This window comes from Oncorhynchus tshawytscha, linkage group LG31 (genome assembly GCF_018296145.1).
Source record: "Oncorhynchus tshawytscha isolate Ot180627B linkage group LG31, Otsh_v2.0, whole genome shotgun sequence".
NCBI lineage: Eukaryota > Metazoa > Chordata > Actinopteri > Salmoniformes > Salmonidae > Oncorhynchus > Oncorhynchus tshawytscha.
The window spans coordinates 16,028,013-16,055,171 of NC_056459.1; the positions used below are offsets into that span (position 1 = coordinate 16,028,013).

Here is a 27,159-nt window from a genome sequence, read left to right on the forward strand (position 1 = left end):
CAGACAGACAGACAGACAGACAGACAGACAGACAGACAGACAGACAGACAGGAGAGCTGTTAGAGACAGGGACAGACAGGGACAGGGGGTATTAGTGAGTGTTTGTTTGACATGTTTTCCCCTGTCAGTGTGGCTGAGCATCAGAGGAGAGAGTCGGCCATAAGAGCCTGGCTGACAGCTCCTCTGATGGCTGCTCTGTCAAGTCAGCTGTTCTGTTCTGTTCTCCCCACCAGCAGCAGCAGTGGTGGCATCAGGTCAGCCAGGCTAAGAGGGGTGCAGTGGGGGTTTTGGAGGAGGGTCTGTCTGTCTCTGTCTGCCTGCTCTCCTCTATAGCTTGGCCCTAGTCTTGAGAGAAAGTTTGCTTCAGTTCTCTCAGGCAAACTAAACTCCTCTGAACGTAGCCCAAGAATCCTTTCATCCGTCCCTCATCCACTCCATCCCTCCTTCCCCCTGGCCTGTGTGGTTGAGAGGAGAGTAGACTCAGAGTTAAGTAGTAGTCCCGAGGGGCGAGAGAGAGGGCAGTAGCATTTAGCAGTGGTCAGCAGTAGTAGTCTGGAGGGACTCGGAGGGCAGTAGCATTTAGCAGTGGTCAGCAGTAGTAGTCTGGAGGGACTCGGAGGGCAGTAGCATTTAGTAGTGGTCAGCAGTAGTAGTCTCGAGGGACTCGGAGGGCAGTAGCATTTAGCAGTGGTCAGCAGTAGTAGTCTGGAGGGACTCGGAGGGCAGTAGCATTTAGCAGTGGTAGTCTGGAGGGACTCGGAGGGCAGTAGCAGTTAGCAGTGGTCAGCAGTAGTAGTCTGGAGGGACTCGGAGGGCAGCAGCATTTAGCAGTGGTCAGCAGTAGTAGTCTGAAGAGACTCGGAGGGCAGCAGCAGTTAGCAGTGATCAGCAGTAGTAGTCTGGAGGGACTCGGAGTGCAGCAGCAGTTAGCAGTAGTAGTCTGGAGGGACTCGGAGGGCAGCAGCAGTTAGCAGTAGTAGTCTGGAGGGACTCGGAGGGCAGCAGCATTTAGCAGTAGTAGTCTGGAGGGACTCGGAGGGCAGCAGCATTTAGCAGTAGTAGTCTGGAGGGACTCGGAGGGCAGTAGCAGTTAGCAGTAGTAGTCTGGAGGGACTCGGAGGGCAGTAGCAGTTAGCAGTAGTAGTCTGGGGGGACTCGGAGGGCAGCAGCATTTAGCAGTGGTCAGCAGTAGTAGTCTGGAGGGCAGCAGCATTTAGCAGTGGTCAGCAGTAGTAATCTGGAGGGACTCGGAGGGCAGCAGCATTTAGCAGTGGTCAGCAGTAGTAGTCTGGAGGGACTCGGAGAGCAGTAGCAGTGGTCAGCAGTAGTAGTCTGGAGGGACTCAGAGGGCAGTAGCAGTTAGCAGTAGTAGTCTGGATGGACTCGGAGGGCAGCAGCATTTAGCAGTAGTAGTCTGGATGGACTCGGAGGGCAGCAGCATTTAGCAGGAGTAGTCTGGAGGGACTCGGAGGGCAGCAGCATTTAGCAGTAGTAGTCTGGATGGACTCGGAGGGCAGCAGCATTTAGCAGTGGTCAGCAGTAGTAGTCTGGAGGGACTCGGAGGGCAGCAGCATTTAGCAGTGGTCAGCAGTAGTAGTCTGGAGAGACTCGGAGGGCAGCAGCATTTAGCAGTGGTCAGCAGTAGTAGTCTGGATGAGACTCGGAGGGCAGCAGCATTTAGCAGTGGTCAGCAGTAGTAGTCTGGAGAGACTCGGAGGGCAGCAGCATTTAGCAGTGGTCAGCAGTAGTAGTCTGGAGGACTCGGAGGGCAGCAGCATTTAGCAGTGGTCAGCAGTAGTAGTCTGGAGAGACTCGGAGGGCAGCAGCATTTAGCAGTGGTCAGCAGTAGTAGTCTGGAGGGACTCGGAGGGCAGCAGCATTTAGCAGTGGTCAGCAGTAGTAGTCTGGAGGGACTCGGAGGGCAGCAGCAATGTGGCTCTAGCAGCGGTCTGGATCGATGAGGACCAACACAACACTAATGAGCTACTGATCCTAAAGAATCTGGTGTCACACACTCACAAGAGAGCCTTGTGTGGGAAAGACACCATGCTACTGATCCTCTATCGACTTGTGTTATTCAACTGGACACACACATCACGTGAAACAGAAGGTAGGACTAGGAGTTAACAACAAGTTTGGTGCACCAGTATTTTTGGGACTGAACAGTCACCACACAGCAGCCCACTGACGACACTTTTTAATTTAACTTGGCAAGTCAGTTAGGAACAAATTCCTATTTTCAATGACAGCCTAGGAACAGTGGGTTAACTGCCTTGTTCAGGGCCGGAACAACAGATTTTTACCTTGTCAGCTTGGGGATTCCATCTTGCAACCTTTCGGTTACTAGTCCAACGCTCTAACCAATAGGCTACCCTGCAGCCCACAGCAGCAAAGAGAGAGAGTTTAGAGTCCCAAATGGCACCCTATTCCTTATGTAGTGCACTACTTTTGACCAGGACCCATAGGGCGAGGGTGTAGGGAATAGGTGTCATTTGGGACACACACAGAGTAGTATCAGAGAGGCTGAGAGCTCTGGATCCCACAGGAGCCTTCTAATTACCTCCTATTGTGACTGAGCCCTTAGAGGCTGAATAATCTCGTAAGGGTGAGACTGACACAAGGCCTGACTCAAGGGTGGCACTTGGTCAACTAGAAAAATCACTCAGAGAGATCGTTGTTGACTAAAAGCTTGATGCATTCTTAACAACAACATTCTGAAGGTCACAGCACAGGTCAAATACTTTCATACTTGAACTGTGCTTGATTTAGTTGGACCGGAAACATTTCAACAGTGGAATAGTCTCAAGAGGACAAATTCCAAGATAAATAGAGCGTAACTTAAAACTTCTGACTATTATTAAAGTATTTGACAGACGCATTTGCCCATTAGCCCCAGGTCTGGTTCGGTTACATGGACCACTGCTCCACTTCAACTCTGCTAAAGCTTGCGTCCCAAATGGCACTCTACTCCCTACATGGGCCCTTGTCAAAAGTAGTGCACTACATAGGGAATAGGGTGCCATTGTGGCGTGGCTACAGAGGTGAGAGAGCAAGCACAGAGAACATCAATTACAGAGGTGAAAAGCATATCTATCTATCTGCTGGTTCTCTTCAAGGTCCCGCTCCAGGCAGGCTAAAGAAACACTACAGAGTCTGAAGACCAACCATGATCTCCTCTCATTCATCATCACTAACCCTGAAACAGAGATAAGACAGGCTTTTGGACCAGGCAAACTACACACACACGGACACACACACGGACACACACACATTCACACTAAAGATGGTTTGATGCAGATTTGCTGCAGCTGCGCTTTGTCTTGACACCTGGTCTGTGAGAATGAAGTGTAGCTCAACTCTTTCCCGTGGGTAACACACAGACACTCCCATTGGTGTTTCTTATAGTGAGACAGAAGACAGAGGCAGGCAAGGGGCCAGGAGAGAATTACACACACAGAACCACGAACACACACACACGCACACTGAGGAAGGAAGGGCCAGGAACGAGAACAGGCTGCAGGTCCTCACTGTGTTTCAAAACTACACACACAGACACAAAAATAGTCACTATCTCACCGGAAATAAAAAACTGTCACCTTATTAAAAAGTCTACCAGTCGCCTCAACTGCAAATCTACTGAATGAAGGACCCAACCAAGTGACAAATCAAAACGGGTGCCTCCTGCGAAATCATATTCTGACAAATGACTTCTGTTTCTAAAACTGTCCACTGCCTTGAGACATATCACAGTTCCCTACACTAATGAGTGAAGGAGAGTGAGACAAGTAGAATAATTCTGGCTTAAAAAAGAGCTGCTTCATTGAGGTTTAGCTAGGTTCCAGTCTACCTCCTTTGGGGGGCGGCTCTGCGACAGACAAGGGACTGGAGGTTAGAAGTCTGCAGCTGGAGACAGAGGCTCTTCTGTTTTCATAGAAAACAACAGCCTCCCTGTCCTAACACTGTCACTGTCCCTCATATCTCCATTTCTCTTTCTCTCAGTCCCTCTTTCCTTCTATATTTCCTTCTTTTCCCTAATCTACTGCTCTTTATCTTCCTCGTACCACCTCCCTCTCTCCATCTCTGTCTCCATCTCTCTTCCTCCATCCTGTAGACTCTGATAATGAGAGAGAGTACAGTCCCGCTTCCCTGCACTCGTCTCTCAGTTGGAGCGTGGTTCCCCCTTGTTCGGATATAGCTTGAATCCTCCAGCGAAGCCCCAGCCCTAGCCCCAGCCCTAGCCCCGCATACAGGCAAACACAGCTCCGCTTGCTGCTAACTCTAGCTCACTTGCCGGGAATAAATCCCTGAGCCGGCGGTCTCGCCTCTGAATGGACCCACAACCTGAAACCAAGTCCAGAACAAAATCCTGCTACACCAGTCCAACAGCAATCAACCCACAAGTCTACCTTAGTGGATGTGCATATACACACCCATATACACACACACGCACACCCTCACTATCCCGGATAACTTCGGCTGCCTAAACGGCCTGAAAGAGCTGGGGTGCCTCTTCCCAGATCAGCTACCCCCTCCCCACTACAGGAATTTCACATGCCAGTGATTTTGTTTTTCATAGGGTTGAAGGCGATTGCTCAGAATAGCATTTTCCTCACAAGCATATTTGACATGTCAACATCATTATTGCCGGCTGTCATGAGTGCCTTCGGACCTATTCATTAAAACCCTTCAGCGTTATCTTGCAAAGTCTGACAAGAGAAAAGAAATCTGGATTTTAGATTTGCATCCTAGCCAGGCTTAAAATCAGTCCCCAAACAAACAGAATAAAGCTCCGTCTAACATCTTCGGTCTCTCTCTAACACTGTTGACCAATTACACCCTCAACTTTATACATGCCTCCGGCTAGGTCAATCCACACACATTTTCTCTCAAAAACACACACATGCACACACACACACTTCAAAGTTGCTTTGGTGTCCACCTTGCCTGCATCAATCATCCTTTCAAGCCCACTCCAGCAGTTCTCCCTAAGCCCTATCGGTGTCTGATGCAGCGCCATCAGAGAGAGAGGTCCATTGCCCTCTAGCCTTCCCTTGCCAGAGCCCCATGTAGTGTCCCAGCCCCTCCCTGTACCCAAAATTCAGCTGGATGTCACTCCTGAATCAGGGTTCCTCCACACCAGCCCCAGTAGTCCATCCCATTCCCCCATGTACCCTTTCCAGAACCCCAGCCTCTATCTCTATCTCAACCCCAGTGCCCTTAAGGCATCAGCATGCTTAAGTTTGGCTGGCGGCTAGCCAAAGTTGGCTACACGAACCGAATGAATGTGCTCGCATACTCCCTTAAAAAGACCTTCGCTTGAAAAACTAGAAAAAAAAAGAAACAATACTGTTTGTTCCTTTTGAGACACCGTCGCCAGTATACACTCTAAGATAACAAGAAATGTCATTAATTCTGATGTTTTAGCTGAGGAGATCTTCATCACGCAACATTACATCTAACAAAGATGTTTGGTGCAGTATTTCTCAATGAAGAAAATGTGCATGAAAACGAGTTGTGACAATGACAACAAAGACCTCATTGAAGAATCCCTACTGTTGACCAATCAGCGACGAAGGGGTGTAGACTTGGCTTGCCTCCAGAAAAAAAATGGTGCCCAAACAGCAGAAAAAACCGAGGTCACCAAGGTCCAAAAACGAACAAAAATGTCAAAATATCATAATATATGTAGAAACTCTTCCAAATTGTATCGGCTGGGAAGCATGCGGACCCCTTTAGTGTCTGCTGCCAGCCCAGCAGGAGACCACTCCAGGCTCAGGGTTCTTCCACACTGAGGACCAGTGACGAGGACCATTTGCAGTGTCACAGCTCCAACTTGGGGATTCTCCAGTCTGCAGTGTAGGGGAGCTGTACTTTCTCATCTATTCTATCTTAGTGAGGTGCTGTGGTGTGGTAACTTTAGTTCCAGGCTGTATTCCATTCTATCTTAGTGAGATGCTGTGGTGGTAACTTTAGTTCCAGGCTGTATTCCATTATATCTTATTGAGGTGCTGTGGTAACTTTAGTTCCAGGCTGTATTCCATTATATCTTATTGAGGTGCTGTGGTAACTTTAGTTCCAGGCTGTATTCCATTATATCTTATTGAGGTGCTGTGGTAACTTTAGTTCCAGACTGTATTCTATTCTATCTTAGTGAGGTGCTGTGGTTTCAACTTTCAACTTTTAGGCTGTAAGCAGTGCTGAAGGGGAGAGGATCCAAATCTCCGGCCCAATTAAACACAAACAAATCAAGTAAATTAGGCAGCAGAGAGCTGAGGTAAGGATTTACTCTAAACCGTAAAAGCCCTTAGAGGGGGGGGGGAGGGAGAGAGTGGGAGGGAGGGAGGGAGGGAGGGAGGGAGGGAGGGAGGGAGGGAGGGAGGGAGGGAGGGAGGGAGGGAGGGAGGGAGGGAGGGAGGGAGGGAGGGAGGGAGGGAGGGAGGGAGGGAGGGAGGGAGGACCCCATACAAGGCATGGTGGTCAGTGGAGGTGAAAAAAATTCCCTGCATTAATGAATTCCCCTTGCTAATTCTTCCTCCCTCCCTCTCGTCTTCTCATTAATTCACTTTCTCTCCTCTCGTCCCTTTCTTCGCTTCTCTGCTGATCACTCTGCTTGATGTGTTTAATCCCTCTCCAGCTGATTCTTAATTAAACAACCTCCAGCGACACATGGGCTCTGCTGTGGGGTGGCATCTCATCCCGGGCTAAAGGGATATAGGGACAGGGGTGGGAAAAGGATGCACAGATTGATATGTCTGAGAGGGTTATGTCTGTTACTCAACCCCTGTTCCTGTCGCTGATGAAAGAGAGGGAGAGAAAACCTGTCACTCCTGACAGTAACCCTTATCTGCACTTCTAATTAATCGTTGTCGAACCCTCCCCCTACTTTGCTTCTCATTGTCCTGTCTCAACAATAGAGATTTGGATGTCCCCATTAGGACAGGTTTAGTCCTTCACAGAGCTGTGAAAGGGAAAATCTCTCTTTCTCTCTGTCTCTCTCTCTCTCTCTCTCTCTCTCTCTCTCTCTGTGTGTGTGTGTGATTGACAGGTTTAATTAAAAGCAAGTGAGTGATGGAGCTGACAACCGGAAGGGAGGGAGGGATGGGGGGGTAAGAAACAATACATAAACAATATGAATATCAAATATGAAAACAATACATAACCTAGTTTCCTCAGTCACATCATAAGATTATAAATGGCTGTTCTGTCTGGGGCTGGGAACATACATACACACACACACATGGAAAAGCCCACAGGGCGTTTTTTATTACATTTTTATTTCACCTTAATTTAACCAGATAGGCCAGTTGAGAACAAGTTCTCATTTACAACTGCAACCTGGCCAAGATAAAGCAAAGTAGTACGATACAAACAACAACACAGAGTTACACATGGAATAAACAAATGTACAGTAAATAACAATAGAAAAAGTCTATATACAGTGTGTGCAAATGGCGTGAGGATGTAAGGCAATAAATAGGCCATAGTAGCGAAGTAATTACAATTTAGCAAATTAACACTGGAGTGATAGATGAGCAGATGGTGATGTGCAAGAAGAAATACTGGTGTGGAAAACAGCAGAAAAGTAAATAAAAACAACATGGGGATGAGGTAGGTAGATTGGGTGGGCTATTTACAGATGGGCTATGTACAGCTGCAGCAATCGGTAAGCTGCTCAGATAGCTGATGCTTAAAGTTAGTGAGGGAGAAGTCTCCAACTTCATTTTTGCAATTCGTTCCAGTCATTGGCAGCAGAGAACTGGAAGGAGAGTCGGCCAAAGTAGGTGTTGGCTTTGGGGATGACCAGTGAGATAAACCTGCTGGACTGCGTGCTACAGGTGGGTGTTGTTATGGTGACCAGTGAACTGAGATAAGGCAGAGTTTTACCTAGCAAAGACTTATAGATGACCTGGAGCCAGTGGGTCTGGCGACGAATATGTAGCGAGGGCCAGCTGACGAGAGCATACAGGTCGCAGTGGTGGGTGGTATATGGGGCTATTTTGTAAATGACATCGCCGAAAGTCAAGGATCGGTAGGATAGCCAGTTTTACGAAGGTATGTTTGGCAGCGTGAGTGAAGGAGGCTTTGCTGTGAAATATGAAGCCGATCTAGATTTGATTTAGTTTAATATGAGTCTGGAAGGAGAGTTTACAGTCTAGCCAGACAACTAGGTATTTGTAGTTGTCCACATATTCTAAGTCAGAACCGTCCTGAGTAGTGATGCTAGTCGGGCGGGCGGGTGTGGGCAGCAATCGGTTGAAAAGCATGCATTTAGTTTAACTAGCGTTTAAGAGCAGTTGGAAGGAGTGTTGTATGGCATTGAAGCTCATTTTGAGGTTTGTTAACACAGTGTCCAAAGAAGGACCAGAATGGTGTCGTCTGCGTAGAGGTGGATCAGGGAATCACACGCAGCAAGAGCGACATCGTTGATATATACAGAGAAAAGAGTCGGCCGGAGAATTGAACGCTGTGGTTCCCCCATAGAGACTGCCAGAGGTCCGGACAACAGGCCCTCCGATTTGACACACTGAACTCTGTCTGAGAAGTAGTTGGTGAACCAGGCGAGGCAGTCATTGGAGAAACCAAGGCTGTTGAGTCTGTCGATAAGAATGCTGTGATTGACAGAGTCGAAAGCCTTGGCCAGGTCAATGAAGATGGCTGTACAGTACTGTCTTTTATCGATGGTGGTTATGATATCGTTTAGTACCTTGAGCGTGGCTGAGGTGCACCGTGACCAGCTCGGAAACCGGATTCCACAGCGGACAAGGTAAGGTGGGATTCGAAATGGTCAGTGATCTGTTTGTTAACTGGGCTTTCGAAGATTTTAGAAAGGCAGGGCATGATGGATATAGGTCTATAACAGTTTGGGTCTAGAGAGTCACCCGCTTTGAAGAGGGGGATGACCGCAGCAGCTTTCCAATCTTTAGGAATCTCGGACGATATAAAAGAGAGGTTGAACAGGCTGGTAATAGGGGTTGCAACAATGGCGGCGGATAATTTTAGAAAGAGAGGGTCCAGATTGTCTAGCCCAGCTGATTTGTACGGGTCCAGATTTTGCAGCTCTTTTAGAAGATCTGCCATCTGGATTTGGGTGAAGGAGAAGCTGGGGAGGCTTGGGCAAGTGGCTGCGGGGGGTGCAAAGCTGTTGGCCGGGGCTGGGGTAGCCAGGAAGAAAGCATGGTCAGCCGTAGAGAAATGCTTATTGAAATTCATGATTATCGGTGGTGAAATGGGCGTGGCTGTGTAGAGAATGAAGCTAGCTTTATTTATATATAAAGTGTCCCTGAAGAGTGACAGTGACAAACACATCATACAGTATATTACTCTCCTACTCTAACATTGGCTCATTGGCTTTGTCTTCTCCCATGTTAACAGACAGACTGGCAGGCTTACACAAGGTTCCCAGCACTTAAGTAATAGCCTGTTGACACAGAGGTGTAATATACAGCGCCTTCAGAAAGTATTCATACCTCTTGACTTATTCCACATTTTGTTGTTACAGCCTGAATTGTAAATGGATTAAATCGATTTTTGGTTTTATCCATCTACACAAAATACCACATCATGACAAAGTGAAAACATGTTTTTAGAAATGTTTGCTAATTTATTGAAAATTAAAGAGAGAAATATTTAATTTACATAAAGTATTCACACCCATGAGTCAATGTTAAAATCACCTTTGGCAGTGACTACAGCTGTGAATCTTTTTTGCTTAGTCTCTAAGAGCTTTGCACACCTGATTGTTTAAAATCATCATGTGCGAATATTGTACAATCCTTCAAGCTCTGTCAAGTTGGTTGTTGACCATTTTTGCCATAGATTTTCAAGCCGATTTAAGTCAAAACTGTAACTAGGCCACTCAGGAATGTTAAATGTCCTCTTGGTAAGCAACTCCAGTGTATATTTAACCTTGTGTTTTAGGTTATTGTCTTCCAGTGTCTGGTGGAAAGCAGACTGAATCAGGCTTTCCTCTAGGATTTCCAGTTTCTTTGCACTATTACTTAAGTGCATTGTTGAAAACGGGATGTATTCTGTACAGGTTACCTTCTTTTCATTCTGTGAATTAGGTTAGTATTGTGGAGTAACTACAATGTTGTTAATCCAGCCTCAGTTTTCTTCTATCACAGCCATTCAACTCTGTAACTGTTTTAAAGTCACCATTGGCCTCAGGGGGAATTCCCTGAGCGGTTTCCTTCCTCTCTGGCAACTGAGTTAGGAAGGACGGCTGTATCTTTGTAGTGACTGGGTGTATTGATACACCATACAAAGTGTAATTAATAACTTCACAATACACAAAGGAATATTCAATGTCTGCTTTTTTACCAATAGGTGCCCTTCTTTGTAAGGCATTGGAAAACCTCCCTGATCTTTGTGGTTGAATCAGTGTTTATAATTCACTGCTCGACTGAGGGACCTTACAGATCATTTTATGTGTGGGGTACAGCGATGAGGTAGTCGTTCAAAAATCATGTTAAACACTATTATTGCACACAGAGTGAGTCCATGCAACTTATTATGTGACTTGTTAAGCACATTTTTACTCCTGAACTTATTTATGTTTGCCATAACAATGGGGTTGAATATTTATTGACTCGAGACATTTAAGCTTGAAATTAATTTGTAAAAAAAAATATCTAAAAACATAGGCCAGTGACACAAAATCTCAATCTCAAAATCTCAACGGCCAATCAATGTATATCTGTTGAATCAATTTTTACTGTATATCTATTGTGTTCAACTTTACAATATAAATAGCAACGTACAAAAGGAGAATGATACAGCTCTGCAAAGCCCTGGCAATAGACTACACCTCTTCCTCGACAACATGACCTCCTTGACAGTGATTCTCAACATAGGGGCCCCACAAGGGTTCATCCTTAATCCCCTCCTGTACTCCCTGTATATCCACGACTGTGTGGCCTTACAGAGTTCCAACTCTGTCATCAAGTTCAGTGACGACACGACAGTAGTAGGCCTGATTACCAACAACGACCAGTTGGCCTACAGGGAGGAGGTAGGTACTCTGATGGTGTGGTGATAGGTAAACAACCATTCCCTCAACGTCAGAAAAACAAAGGAGCCAATTGTGGACTTCAGAAGGAACCAGGCTGGGCACGCCACCATCCTCATTGACGGTCAAAAATGTCAAGATCCTTGGCGTACACATCTCTGGGAAGCTGAAATGGTCAAACCACATGGACACCGTGGTGAAGAAGGCAAGACAGCATCTCTCTACCTGTATCACCCTCCTCCTCTACATCCTCTCTTTATCTCTTATGAACCAAGCAAGTGAAGGACCCGCTGTAAATTAATAGAGGGCTTGCCTACACAGTCTCTAGAGCCTCTGGTGTGTTCAACTGTAAGAAAATGAATTTTCTGCTTCATGTAGTTAATATAGTAACACTGGCAATGAGTATGTTCTTCTGAAATAGAAAGAAAAGAAACAAGCAACTGGTGTGGCAGTCTGCTTCTTCTGATAGAATTAACACACACACACACACACACACTTTCTGCCAGGCTCAGCACTTTTCTAGGTCAATGTATAGGGAGAAGTCTCTTGTAAGGCTCCTTCACAAACAACATACAGTAGGTCCCTCTCTGTTGCAGCAGAATGCCACAAGGGAAAACTAAAACACTACACCTGTTATTGTCTAAGCCACGAGACAGGTCATCAATGGCCATATCCCCTGTGTCTGGCAGCCGTGTGTGTGTGCACATGCGTGGGACATTCAGATATCCAAATAGGTCTCTCCTGGTGCCCTGATCACAACACCATCTGTCTCCTCAGACACGGTAGGATTAGCGTTAGAGGGCATGAGGGCAGACATGTATAATAACAGAGTGATCAGGGGACTCCTCTCACCCCCTGCCTCCCTGCTCCCAACCCTTAACTTAATCCCCAGGCATCAAGACCAGAAATAGAAACGAGACCACCAGCTGATTCTGTTTCAGACAGCTTGCAGTGTGGTAATCAATAGTCCCTACGCCTCAACTCCCTGTCCTCTACACGCTTTCCTCTGTCTCTCTCGCTCTTTCTTTCTCCATCACCCGCATCTCTCTCTCACTCTCCCTCGCTTCCTCTCTCTCACTCTCTGCCCCTCTCCCTCTAGCTATCAACATGTCAAATGCTGACCCTCATATCTGTCTCTGAGAGCTGCTTATTCAATGACTGATTCTGGACTGCTGCATCCATTAACATATAAATCCACAGCATGATGCTTGCCCACTTCACTCCAGTCCACTCCAGTAGAGATCTCATAAAAACAACATTCTGTCAACAGGTAATCATTTATTCAGTGCCAATCCCAAATGGCACCCTATTTCCTACATAGTGCACTACTTTTGAGAAGTAGTGCACTATATAGGGCAGGGGTATTCAACTCTAACGCTACGAGGCCCGGAGCCTGCTGGTTCTATTCTACCTGATAATTAATTGCACACACTTGGTGTCCCAGGTCTAAAATCAGTCCCTGATTAGAGGGGAACAATTAAAAAATGCATTGGAACTGGCTTCTAGGTCCAGAGTTGAATTTGAGTGATATAAGGATTAGAGTGCCATTTGGTATGCAACCTCAGTCATCGTGGGCTTGGATGACAAACTACCAGTCATCCTGGGTTTGGATTCAATGACATGTAGGAGATGATATCCAGGCTCCTTGCCCTTGCAGTGTCCAGGACTACATTAATCCCCTATAACTATACTTACATAACCACCAATACCATGTGCAAGACAAATTCTCTACTGAGAGCAAATCAAGTTCTATTCGATTGTGCAAGTGGTGTTCCAGAGGTGAATGTGCTTGATGCCTTGCAGTGTTGGGTAGAGAACTGCACCAGCTACTGATGATGCTGCTACATTAGGACCATGTTGGGAGGAGAACAGAGGAGGGTCAGGACCAGCTGGTGTAACAGTTGCTACCTGTCCTGCACCACCACATCTGCCAACATTACAGCCCCTATATCCTCTAGCTTACTGCCAAGGTGTATCCCCTCTACCTCTGCACTGAATGGACACCATGGAAGGAGGGCGGGAAATGTGTGACAAGGTGTGGCCCAATAAAAAAAGTGGTTTAAATGTTGAGGGAGAGATAGAGAGAGAGGGTGGGGTGGCGAGGGAGAGAGTAGCCCTCCAGTGAAACATCCTGTGGCAACAAGAAGCCACACAGCTGTTGCTGTTTCACGCTGCTGAGCACAGACAGACACACCTAGCTGCAGAGACATCCATACTGATCACAGGGAATCTCGTTCACACAATCCACAGTGCCCTTGTGAGCTCTCTGTGTGTGTGTGTGTGTGTCTGTGATATAAAGGGCCCACTGATTGGCAATGGCAGGTTCACAACATCTCAAGTTTTCCACTCCAAACTTTTAATACCTCTCTGAAGCGCTGCACAGGTACACTCCAAAGCCCAGAGGTTTGATAACTCGAAACGAGTATTTTGTAAACTTTAATATCTCCTACAGCAGCTAGGGGACCAAACCCTCCCCTAGGGCTCGTTCCTTATCATCGAGGGGGGCTTTTTAAGGTCATGCTATAACTGAGGCTGTTATCATTAAGAGTCTAGTATAAAGTCAGTAGTACAGCTCCCAGCACAAGTGCATTTGCACTTAACAGCCTACATTTATTACAACAGGGATTCTGTTTTTAATATGGTGGGAGAGGGAAAGGAAGGGATAGAAAAATAAGGTAAATAAATGCAGATAGAGGAGGGAGGGAGAGGAGTAAGATAGGGAGATAGAGGAGCAAGAAGTGGAGAGAAAAACTATAAGAAATTGCTTCTTGTGGCCCTCTTTACCCCAAAGCTATTGGAAAGACTCGGAAAGTAGTGACTCGCGAGGGATGTTTTTGTTCGAGTTTGGTCCAATTGTCATCTCCATCTTAAAAGACATTTGCTGACACTTTGACAGTGCTGCCAGAACGCATCATGCGTGTAAACTTTGACCTGGGGACTAGTTGCTGATCCAGTTGCCATGGTTACAGCTGCACACAGCAGAAAATTGACCGACCAAACAGTTTATTTTTCTCCTCCGTTCTTTTTTTGTCACTGTCAACGGCAGCATCAACTTCAACCGTCATAAATCAGACTGGTAGGCAGGTCAGGTCAGGGCCCACTTGGAGTTCAATGGCTAGGGAACAGTCATTAGAGATACTTGGCTAAGCTACATAAATTAAAGACAGTAGAAGACAGATGTTTAGCCAAAAACATATAAACTCAGTTTGTCACAATTCCTGACATTTAATCCTAGTAAAAATTCTTATGTCAGCTAGGATCACCACTTTATTTTTAGAATGTGGAATGTCAGAATAATTGTAGAGAGAATGATTTATTTCATCTTTTATTTCTTTCATCACATTCCCAGTGGGTCAGAAGTTTACATACACTCAATTAGTATTTGGTAGCATTGCCTTTAAATTGTTTAACTTGGGTCAAATGTTTCAGGTAGCCTTCCACAAGCTTCCCACAATAAATTGGGTGAATTGTCCTGGCTGATGTCTTAAGATGTTGCTTCAATATATCCACATAATTTTCGCTCCTCATGATGCCATCTATTTTGTGAAGTGCACCAGTCCCTCCTGCAGCAAAGCAACCCCACAACATGATGCTGCTCCCCTCGTGTTTCACGGTTGGGATGGTGTTCTTCGGCTTGCAAGCCTCCCCCTTTTTCCTCCAAACATAACGATGGTTATTATGGCCAAACAATTCTATTTTTGTTTCATCAGACCAGAGGACATTTCTCCAAAAAGTACGATCTTTGTCCCCATGTGCAGTTGCAAACCGTAGTCTGGCTTTATTATGGCGGTTTTGGAGCAGTGGCTTCTTCTTTCTGAGTGGCCTTTCAGGTTATGTCGATAAAGGACTCGTTTTACTGTTGATATAGATAATTTTGTACATGTTTCCTCGGGCATCTTCACAAGGTCCTTTGCTGTTGTTCTGGGATTGATTTGCACTTTTCGCACCAAAGTATGTTCATCTCTAAGAGACAGAACGTCCCATGATGTTTATACTTACGAACTATTGTTTGTACAGATGAACGTGGTACCTTCAGGCGTTTGGAAATTGCTCCCAAGGATGAACCAGACTTGTGGAGGTCTACAATTTTTTTCTGCAGTCTTGGCTGATTTCTTTTGATTTTCCCATGATGTCAAGCAAAGAGGCACTGAGTTTGAAGGTAGGCCTTGAAATACATCCACAGGTACAGCTCCAATTGACTCAAATTATGTCAATTAGCCTATCAGAAGATTCTAAAGCCATGATATCATTTTTGGGAATTTTCCAAGCTGTTTAAAGGCACAGTCAACTTAATGTATGTAAACTTCTGACCCACTGGAATTGTGATTATTTCACTTATAATTCAATGTGTCTGTCAACAATTGTTGGAAAAATGACTTGTGTCATGCACAAAGTAGATGTCCTAAACGACTTGCCAAAACTATAGTTTGTTAACAAGAAATTTGTGGAGTGGTTGAAAAACAAGCTTTAATGACTCCAACCTGGGTGTGTGTAAACTTCCGACTGTACCTTTGGAGGTGAGGCGAGGAATATTCATAAGACCTAGTCATGCACGTCTGTGGCGATAGCGACGCGAGTGGCATCCGACAGACATAATCAGACCAGGTGACAGTTCTGGGAGATGCTAAATGGACAGAGATCATATCACATCAGAGTTACTGACACTTAATGGACAGACATCACTGCAGAGTTGTTGTCTGCGGTGTATACACAGTGTACAAAATACTAGGAACACCTTCCAAATATTGAGTTTCAACCCCTTTTGTCCTCGAAACAGCCTCAATTTATCGGGGCATGGACTCTACAAGGTGTCGAAAGTGTTCCACAGGGATGTTGGCCCATGTTGACTCCAATGCTTCCCACAGGTGGCTGAATGTCCTTCAGGTGATGGACCATTCGTGATACACACAGGAAACTGTTGACCATGAAAAACCCCATAGCGTTGCAGTTCTTGACACACTCAAACTGGTGTGCCTGGCACCTACTACTATACCCCACTCAAAGGCACTTAAATCTTTTGTTTTACCCATTCACCCTCTGAATAGCACACAGACACAATCCATGTCTCGATTGTCTCAAGGCTTAAATCCTTCTTTAACTTGTCTCCTCCCCTTCATCTACACTGATTGAAGTGGATTTAAGTGACATCAATAAGGGATCATAGCTTTCACCTGGATTCACCTGGTCAGTCTATCATGGAAAGAGCCGGTGTTCCTAATGTTTTGTACACTCAAGTGTATCTCCTCTCATATAGCATCCCACTGCGACTACACCACCACAGCCACTCCAAATAAACAGACAATACAACTCTCTCACCCTTCTGCAGTGTAGCTCGATAGTTCTCCTTCTAATCATATTGGCAATGATTCCAGCTCCATCAATCTCAGCAAATGATCCTTAACAAAACCCATAAAGAATATGAATGATTTGGACCGATGTGGAATTTCAATGACTTAGTTCTTATGAATTTGGTTTGTTGGATAAATGTGACACTTCGCAGGCTCGTAATTAGAGACATAACAACGTGTGTGTTCAAAATGGCCCCCTATTTCTAATATGCCCTGGTCTAAAGTAGTGCACTATATATGGAATAGGGTGCTATTTGCGACATAGCCCACCACATAGTCATATATTTACACTAATACAGTTATTCTCACTAGAACCAGGTGCTTAATTAGTTGCTTTTGAAGCATCACTCACATTAGATATGAGCTAATTGGACAGTTTGAAAAATTCAAATGAGAAAGAAAAAAGAGCGAGAAATAGAGAAAAAGAGAGAGCGAGAGAGAAAAGGGAGAGAGAGAAAAAGAGGGAGAGAGTGGCAGGGAGAGGGAGGCTCACAGTCATTTGCACGTATGCTTTCCTGACACTAAGTCCTGTTGAAAAGCACAGAGTGACAACAGAGTCTTCTCTAGCATCGTCCTATAGTTCACAAGTCTGAACACTTTGAGGCAGCTCTCTCCGAGTTCCGGGTTCCTCTGTTGCCACGGCAGCAGCTGGAGCCCCGCCAATCCAAGTTGGGACACAGCACACAGCTCAGCGTTCTCTCTGCATATCTGTCACAGACGCCAACTTTTCAAAGAGAGGGATAACCAACCGCTTTTAGAACAGTTGATTTGTCACAGACACACTGAATTTATTAGCTGCTTCAACCACCATCCTGCTGAGAACTTTTAATCTGCACTGCCCTCGTCCTCATCCACAAAACATTCAAATATCGATCTAAAGAGAAACATCCACTCTAGAAACTTGAAATCTGCTCTTTCCATCTGTTTGACTGATGACAGGCATCACAGAAACTAATAACTGAAGACCATGAAAATCTGAATCACTAAGTGGCGCAGTGGCCTAAGGCACTGCATCTCAGTGCAAGAGGCATCACTACAGTCCCTGGTTCATATCCAGGCTGTATCATATCCGGCCGTGATTGGGAGTCCCATAGGGCGGCGCACAGCGTCGTCCGGGGTGGGCCGTCTTTGTAAATAAGAATTTATTTTAACTGATTTGCCTAGTTAAATAAAAGGTTCAAAAAAAGTGTATTACAGATTCTAAGTATTTCTTGTATTAAGTAAGCGCGTCTTAACCAGAATGTCTAAACACATTAAGGAATCTGAGCAGTAGTGTTGTGTAGTGTTGGGCCTGTTGGCACACAGCCATCTGTCTAACACAGTGGCGTTCAGGGACTCAGCAACACATTAATGGTTAGCTAGCTCCCACCTGGAGAAGCAAAGTGACAGATGAGGAGAGCTGAGAGGAGAGAACTCCCCACTTCCTGTTCCCATGGGCCCCTGCAGGTCGGGGGCGTCGAGCGATCGTGGAATGCTGTCGGCTCCATTCAGGGAGTGTGGCGGTGATGGGTGTTATGGCGATGGCAGGTGGACACGCTGCTGCTGTGACACGGTAGCGGGGAGCGGTCGTGGGCGATCAGCGTCAGAGACAAGGCACCGTGACGCCATGACGACAGGTCTAACTGACAACCACCTCCTGGAACGAAAGGCCTCCCAGTCACTGACTAGCTGAACTGCTGCCTGGCTGTCTTCCTGTCTGCTAAAAGCTCATACTCTAAAGGATACTTCTTAAAGTGAGCACACAAAGCTGTCAGGTCTGCACCACACACACACACACACACTCTCTCTCTATCGATCTCTCTCTGACACTCACATACACTTTGTTTCTATTTTTCAAACACACACACAGAAAGACTCACACACACACTGAGCGTCCCCGCCAGTCAGTGTTTTATTGCTGACATTTACATTAAAGATCTGATTCAAGTTCTCTTCTGGACAGACAGAAATAACAGAACATCATGTGAGAGCACACGCACGCGCACACTCACACGCACACGCAGTCAGTGAAAGTGCCATCTACTAACAGACTGAGCTGCTTTAAGGGACTATAGAGAACCATGGTATTTAACTGGGAGGCTTGGACATTAATGTCTGTCAGGAACAACACAGCATTACTCCATCTCTCTCTCCTTCTCTTCCTCTTGTCCTCCTCACACTTCCTGCATCCTACCAATCAGCTCAGCTCCCTATGAGAAAATAGATTTCTCTGCCAAACATCCCCACTGCCGCGACCCAGCCCCGACTGGGAACGATAAGAGGAAATCACTTTTAGATAAAAAGAGAAAGAAAAAAAATAATATATATATATATATGAGTGACTCACAGAAGTCCTATTCAAAAGGCAGTAGAGCTTTGCCAAGTCCTATTTCCAGCTGAACTGATGGACCTGAGGAGGCCACCAAAGGTCCTCAACTCTGGTGATTAAATGCAAATTCCAAACAACTTAAAATTCATGTTGAACACTCAAGCTGGCTGCAAAAAGCCACAGCTGCGGCTTTGCCAATAAATACATTGGACTGCAAGCTGAATGACGAACCTAATAAATACCTAACTAGTTGAGGTGCCAAGAATTGTGGCAATTAAACTGTGTGCGTGCGTGCGTGTAAGTAATAGGGAATGCTTTGGTGAGTCATTCTATCTACCCGCCTGGCTGATTCATGGTGACACCGTTTCTTTCAGGGTGTGTTGACCCATCGGTTTGAGGTGAGGGTAGGGTCCCACATTTTGGCCCTTTGTCCTGCAACCAAACAATCATGTCCCGCATTTTATAAAAGAATTCTAACCCACTAATTTACTAAAAATGTAGATTTGTTCCATATTTCAGTCAGGCATTTAAACTTGTCTCTTTTGCAGTGCTGAGGAAGAGGCGAAGCAAGAAGTTTCACTGGCCGAAATCTGTCCAAGATAAGCTCAATGTGTTTCTAAGGGTTTATCTTAGACCTAAGCTTTTCGCTTGTCCTCCCGCCTTTGGGACAATGACTTCCATTGTTAGGGTGGAGACATGAACATCTCGTCATTATATACAGATCTCGGTTTGCAGTCACGTTGCTCTTTTGACAAAGTATATATATATACACATAAATAAATACAGTGCCTTGCGAAAGTATTCGGCCCCCTTGAACTTTGCGACCTTTTGCCACATTTCAGGCTTCAAACATAAAGATATAAAACTGTATTTTTTTGTGAAGAATAAACAACAAGTGGAACACAATCATGAAGTGGAACGACATTTATTGGATATTTCAAACTTTTTTAACAAATCAAAAACTGAAAAATTGGGCGTGCAAAATTATTCAGCCCCCTTAAGTTAATACTTTGTAGCGCCACCTTTTGCTGCGATTACAGCTGTAAGTCGCTTGGGGTATGTCTCTATCAGTTTTGCACATCAAGAGACTGAAATTTTTTCCCATTCCTCCTTGCAAAACAGCTCGAGCTCAGTGAGGTTGGATGGAGAGCATTTGTGAACAGCAGTTTTCAGTTCTTTCCACAGATTCTCGATTGGATTCAGGTCTGGACTTTGACTTGGCCATTCTAACACCTGGATATGTTTATTTTTGAACCATTCCATTGTAGATTTTGCTTTATGTTTTGGATCATTGTCTTGTAGGAAGACAAATCTCCGTCCCAGTCTCAGGTCTTTTGCAGACTCCATCAGGTTTTCTTCCAGAATGGTCCTGTATTTGGCTCCATCCATCTTCCCATCAATTTTAACCATCTTCCCTGTCCCTGCTGAAGAAAAGCAGGCCCAAACCATGATGCTGCCACCACCATGTTTGACAGTGGGGATGATGTGTTCAGGGTGATGAGCTGTGTTGCTTTTACGCCAAACGTAACGTTTTGCATTGTTGACAAAAAGTTCAATTTTGGTTTCATCTGACCAGAGCACCTTCTTCCACATGTTTGGTGTGTCTCCCAGGTGGCTTGTGGCAAACTTTAAACGACACTTTTTATGGATATCTTTAAGAAATGGCTTTCTTCTTGCCACTCTTCCATAAAGGCCAGATTTGTGCAATATACGACTGATTGTTGTCCTATGGACAGAGTCTCCCACCTCAGCTGTAGATCTCTGCAGTTCATCCAGAGTGATCATGGGCCTCTTGGCTGCATCTCTGATCAGTCTTCTCCTTGTATGAGCGGAAAGTTTAGAGGGACGGCCAGGTCTTGGTAGATTTGCAGTGGTCTGATACTCCTTCCATTTCAATATTATCGCTTGCACAGTGCTCCTTGGGATGTTTAAAGCTTGGGAAATCTTTTTGTATCCAATTCCGGCTTTAAACTTCTTCACAACAGTATCTCGGACCTGCCTGGTGTGTTCCTTGTTCTTCATGATGCTCTCTGCGCTTTTAACTGACCTCTGAGACTATCACAGTGCAGGTGCATTTATACGGAGACTTGATTACACACAGCTGGATTGTATTTATCATCATTAGTCATTTAGGTCAACATTGGATCATTCAGAGATCCTCACTGAAATTCTGGAGAGAGTTTGCTGCACTGAAAGTAAAGGGGATGAATAATTTTTTTGTTAAAAAAGTTTGAAATATCCAATAAATGTCGTTCCACTTCATGATTGTGTCCCACTTGTTGTTGATTCTTCACAAAAAAATACAGTTTTATATCTTTATGTTTGAAGCCTGAAATGTGGCAAAAGGTCGCAAAGTTCAAGGGGTCCGAATACTTTCGCAAGGCACTGTATATAAGGATGTGGTACTGGTGATGTTAAAACACTTCTCCAATCGTTGTTAACATCTGATATTCAAGGCGATATGTAGGCCAATGTCATATCATCAACCAATCACATTTGTAAAATCCTTTTGGTCTAATATCCAGCTAAAACTTGGAGAGGCCAGTTAAAAAGGCATGTTTCTGATGAAGAGCTACAAAAGTTAATAAATAGCTGATTGGAAATATATATAAGGTTATTAAACTGAAAAGATACAAGGTGATTTTGCCAAATTTGTGAGGCTCTTCATGCTCATTAGTTGCTAATTCAACATATTTGCTGCTACATCACTCAACCATGTTATCAAAGTCTCACTTCCGAAAGTTTTCACATTCCCTGAGACCAGCCAGAAATGTTTCCTTGGCCATGTATTCCTAAAACAGACACACATTGGGCTCTTGTTTCTGCATGACCAAATTTAGCATGAGCCAAAGGAGTAGCCTTTAGGCCCGCTTCAATTAGCTTGTTCAGAGCAGCGGAAGCTTGTTCAGAGCAGCCCCAAAAAAAGATTCATGTAGGCTACACTGTCCCACAAAATCATGCCTTTGTCCCGTATTTGGGTACATTAAATGTAGTCACCCTAGATGAGGGAAGAAGGCAGTCCATGCCTAAAGATGTCCATTAAAGCTGTCAAATAAAAAAGACAATAAAAAGTGACCTCTCTCTCTGTAGTCAAGCGAAGGGGTGTTAGAGCTAGACAGATTAAAGCCTTCATAGAGATGGAAGGAAGAGCACAGATCAGCAAAAGAAAATCCTCAAACTACTTTTAGTAAGAGAGAAGTCCTATTTCACATATCAGTGGCCTGAAAACATCAAACAAACAAAGAAGAAGGAACCAACTTCCATCACTCTTCTCTCTGTGTTTGTGATCCAATTTTCTCCTTTCCAACCTTTGTTCCCCAAAGAGAGCTTTGTGTGTGTTAAACCATTTTCTGTATGATTAAAAATCTGACCGATCCAAACCACTGCACACAGCACGGCCAGCACTTCCATAGCCCCTCGTCCTTAGTACAACCCTCAGCCTGGCGCCCACCTTCGCCAATAAGAACAAGAAGACCCTCCTATCCCCTCTCTTGACCTTAGTATAACCCCCAGCCTGGCGACCATCTTCTCCCATGATAGTGTGTTCCCATGTGGTCTGCCATCCCAAGTTCAACCTCTACACCACCAATCATGGGGTGTTTCACACTGGCTGCATGTCAGTACTGAGAGAGTCGGAGACATAGGGGCCTACCAGATTAAACTACCGTCTCTACTACCCTAACGCCTCCGGGCCAAACACATACACAGAGAGAGACACACACACACACTAACAGGTGCTGCTATGCAGTGATCTGACAAGGAGTGCTTTTACCCCAGCAAATCTACTCAATCAGGTAGCACTCAGAGGGTGCACCAAGCAACTACAGGGAAAGCAAGCCCTGCTCCTATACTCCCTGTTCACCCATGGCTGCGTGGCAATGCACGCCTCCAACTGAATCATCAAGAATGCAGACGACACAATAGTAGTAGGCCTGATTACCAACAATGACGAGACAGCCTACGGGAGGAGGTGAGGGCCCTGGAAGTGTGGTGCCAGGAAAATAACCTCTCACCCAACGTCAACAAAACAAAGGAACTGATCTTGGACTTCAGGAAACAGCAGAGGGATCACCTTCCCTACCACATCGACGGGACTGCAGTGGAGAAGGTGGAAAGTTTCAAGTTCCTCTGCGTACGCATCACTGACAAACTGAAATGGTCCACCCACACAGACAGTGTGGTGAAGAAGGCACAACAGCACCTCTTCAAAGTCCGGAGGTTGAAGAAATTTGTCTTGGCACCTAAAACCCTCACAAACTTATACAGATGCACAATTGAGAGCATCCTGTCGGACTGTATCACCGCCTGGTATGGCAACTGTAATGCCCGCAACTGCAGGGCTCTCCAGAGGGTAGTGCGGTCAGCCCAATGCATCACCGGGGGCAAACTACCTGCCCTCCAGGACACCTACAGCACCCGATGTCACAGTAGTAGTAGTGTTAACCGGTGCTCGACCAGTCAGAGAAAGCCAACATCACCCATGCCAGAGAACGGTTGATTGTCAACGGCAATGAATTCCATTATCTTGGCTTTAATGTATTTCGCCTTTGAGTTGTCTCGCTGAAATGTTGTTACTCTTTCAAATGACTGCTTGACTTGTTGACTGCTGGATCCACACAGCAGACATTGTGGGCTAGTTTAGGAATGCTGTGTTGCCCGCATAGCGCAAAATTTTACGTGCTGTCATTACATCATGTACCTTCATTATATAGGTATGAACGTCAGCTTTGACATCGATTTTGCACATCGGGTGTTAAACTAGACATCAGCTGATACCGATGTTGGCATTTTTAGCTCATATCAGCCAATTCCGATATTTAATTTAAATTGTACCTTTATTTAACTAGGCAAGTCAGTTAAAGAACAAATTCTTATTTTCAATGACGGCCTAGGAACAGTGGGTTAACTGCCTGTTCAGGGGCAGAACGACAGATTTGTACCTTGTCAGCTCGGGGATTTGAACGTGCAACCTTTCGGTTACTAGTCCAACGCTCTAACCACTAGGTTACCCTGCCATATGTTCACTGATATATAGTGCATCCTTAATCTCAAGGCCATCAGACTGTTAAATAGCCATCACTAGCACATTAGAGGCTGCTGCCCTATATACATAGACTTGAAATCACTGGCCACTTTAATAATTTTACATATTTTCCATTACTCATCTCATATGGATATACTGTATTCTATACTATTCTACTGTATCTTAGTCTATGCCACTCTGACATTGCTCGTCCAAATATCTCTATAGTGTTAATTCCATTCCTTTAGGTTGTGTGTATTGTTAGATTGCAAGATATAATTGCACTGTTGGAGCTAGAAACACAAGCATTTGGCTACACCCGCAATAACATCTAATAAACATGTGTATGTGACAATACAATTTGATTTGCTCAGGCTCAACCAGATATTGGAAAAGCAAGAAGAAAAGCCTGGAGCAACAGACCTGTGTGTGTTTGTGCAATCAGACACAGACTGCCTCAGCAGTAAGGTATACATCTACTATAAACAGATCACTGCGGCAGGCAGCTTCACCTACTGTACAGCTACAGTCCACAGAGAATAGTGGGGTTCAGTTTGCAATGTTGTTGGGTGAGGTTATGTGATCAAGTCTATGCTCCAACCCTTCTTCTCTGAGGCTGTTTTTATTGACCGTTTTGGTGCCAGGATGTTGCTTTGGAAGCCACCTGGGAAGAAATCTAGGGAAAACACTGCTATGCAGGGAGTGAGAATGCATTCACCTAGTTACATGTAGTATACTATAACAGTAACTAGTAAAGGTTCTGCTTGGCTTGTCTGTAGGAGAGTATTTTTAACATTCAACTCCCACAGGGGTCTGGGTTTCAAATCCACTATTTTAGTATAAAGACACGCTATTACATGGTCTTAGTACTATGTCATGTAAAGTGAATCTACACATGGCCACACCCCTGCCTTGCTAATAAACACTTTCACTGCTAATACTCAGGTTTAGCTGAGCTGGAATGGCACCAGAGGGGATTTTTCCTTTCAATACATTCTTTCTTGGGAACTAAAATTACTGTGTATTCCACAATGAAAACAATACAGATAGTTCACACAAAAAAAACACTGCTGTAAGCCTCCCAGAGCTGTCTCCCGCAGGATTAAAAACACACATTGAGAATGTATTAGGGATCATGACAGTGAAACTGAAAAAAAGCATTGTTGTACCATGGTATGTGCCCTGAATAAAAAAACAAATGTGTTTACAGGAAATGAACACTCACAATATTGAGTGGAAACTGTAGAACTTGATATTAGAATGAAAACTGTGTGTATGTGTATGACAGAGCTAAATAATAGAGTTTGCTTCCATCAATCAAATCACAGCCCATAAAGGAACGTGGGGTTTATTTATTTTTATCAGCAGGTTCAGGGCTTGATGACTGTTATTCGAATTGACCATTAACAGAAACATTCTCAGCTCTTTGATGTAGCTTAATCCCAAACAACCGATAACAGCATTTATATTCCAACAGCATTTATATTCCAATTTAATTGATTGGTCAGAATACCTTCATTATTATGACAAAAAAAATGTTATATTTTGTACTTTATGTTTCTATCCTGCATGTCAGAATAACTTGAGACTGAAACCATTCCAACCTGAGAAATGATAAATATGAGGTTACTGCCTGGTATGCCATCACTTTCCTACACTTCTTCACTGCACGTGCCACCGGTAAAAAAATATATTGTTACACTTGACACTGCAACCTGTGAAGAACAGACAACAGCTTATTCACCATTGCTGATATTCGCATAGCCTCAAAAGACACTACGTAGCATATTTCGAAATGATTGAAAACAGTTATTCTTGGATATTCTAGTAGGTTATTTCCAAAAACTAAAACAATGCTACTTTCTTGGAAGTTCTGTTCAGAAATAAGACGCGACCGTCCGACCAAATTATGAGAACAGCTATTTTCACCTTTCACAACATTAAAAGAATAAAAACAAATTCCATTAATAGCGCTCGAAATTTCCCGTTATTTGAAGACATGTTTATTAGCGTAGAATAATGTGCCCAGTAGCCACTAATGACACGGACAGCCCAGCCAACTGTCCTTTCCCAGGTGCGCAGCAGCGCAATGCTTGACTCCCAAGAAACAAAAACGTTGTTTTCTTTACCTGTTGGCCCTTGGTCCATAGTATCAGCGTAGAGCCCGACGACCAGCATCAGTAGAAACACTCCGGTATACATTTTAACGTTTTAGTCCAGCTCGCGTTATCAGAAATCCTTGTAATGAGTGACTCCGGCGGGACTGTAACAAAGTTGTCTGCTCGATCCCTTTGATGGCTGATTTCCTTCCTGAAGCGAGTGCCCCCTCCATGCGAAACACACTGGCAATTTGAGCTGCAATAGCTGACGTAGGGGGCAAAGAATTCAAAAAGAACCCTTGCTTCACTTTGCGCCACCAATCAAGTGGTCAAATACAGGTCTACAGCGCAGCCATGTGGTTGCTTTGTATTACAGCGACACCATCATATCCAAACACTTGTTTTTCTCTACAAACAAATTAAACACAACTTTTGTGTGAGTGGAGAATCTTATCATAATAATTACCATTTTACATTGAAGCATAACAAAACCATCCAGATGTGTCATGCCTAATTCATATGCATATATGCAAATTACAATACCTAAGGTATACCTCAACAGAAACAGCTGCAGGTACAGTAGAGCTTTCATGTGTTTTTCTGAGGAGCAGAGTGTGGGAGGGAGGCTACTCCAGATGCCTGTGGTGGGTGGAAGGGAACAGCAGGAGGAATATGAGGAGAAGAGGAAGGTTTGGAGACTTCTCCGTGGTCACTACCCACTGGGCACACACTGGTTGGATCAACATTGCTTTGACACAACTTCAATGAAATGTAATTGACGTCTGTGCCCAGTGGGTAATACCATCACAGCACAACAGGTCAGCAGGAGTCTCACTCTGCCTCAGTTTATCGCCCCCCAATGCAATTAAGCGTCGTTCCATTAATGTTTTTTTTGTTTCACGACGTCAATTTTCCAATCAGCTCCAGTTGCCTGAGAAAGTTAGTCGATAAAACAAAGGATGGAATCAGGTCATGGTGTGTTTCACACTGTGGAGAAGAAAAAACAACGCCGTGTCGTTGTGAACAGTAATCACATTAGATGAATGCCTATTACGACCGTAAAGATTGGATTTATACCGCTGCGTGTTGCCAGGAACGATGTCAGAGGCTGTGTGTGTGTGTGTGCGTGCGTGCGCGTGGGTATGTGTGCGTGTGTGTGTGCGTGTGTGTGTGTGTGTGAGTGCGTGTGTGTGTGTGTCATAACAGCTCCAGATCAAGGTTGTTTGGACTAGGAAACCAATTACATTCAATGTGACACTAAAACACAGGATTCAATATAAGACCCTGTATTGAAAATGCAACATGTAGCATTCTGGCATATAATGTTTCAGGAAAGGCGCATCTGGCATCTGAAATCTAACACTGACATCTGT

At 44.7% G+C, this 27,159-nt stretch overlaps 1 protein-coding gene across 8 annotated transcripts in view; it reads right to left on the bottom strand.

Moving 5' to 3' along the window:
* Positions 1–26,049, bottom strand: part of LOC112229315 (receptor-type tyrosine-protein phosphatase U-like) — a 283,382-nt gene extending 257,333 nt beyond the window's left edge. For 5 of the 8 annotated variants that reach the window (XM_042310053.1, XM_042310052.1, XM_042310051.1 and 2 more), the window contains exon 1: positions 25,817–26,048. In XM_042310053.1, coding sequence (XP_042165987.1) covers positions 25,817–25,889 — 73 coding nt within the window. In that variant the 5' untranslated portion in view covers positions 25,890–26,048. Of the gene's footprint in view, positions 1–25,816 lie in introns of all 8 variants that reach the window. The other 3 variants (XM_042310050.1, XM_042310047.1, XM_042310046.1) reach the window with 1 other exon arrangement.
* Positions 26,050–27,159: the final 1,110 nt, after the last annotated feature.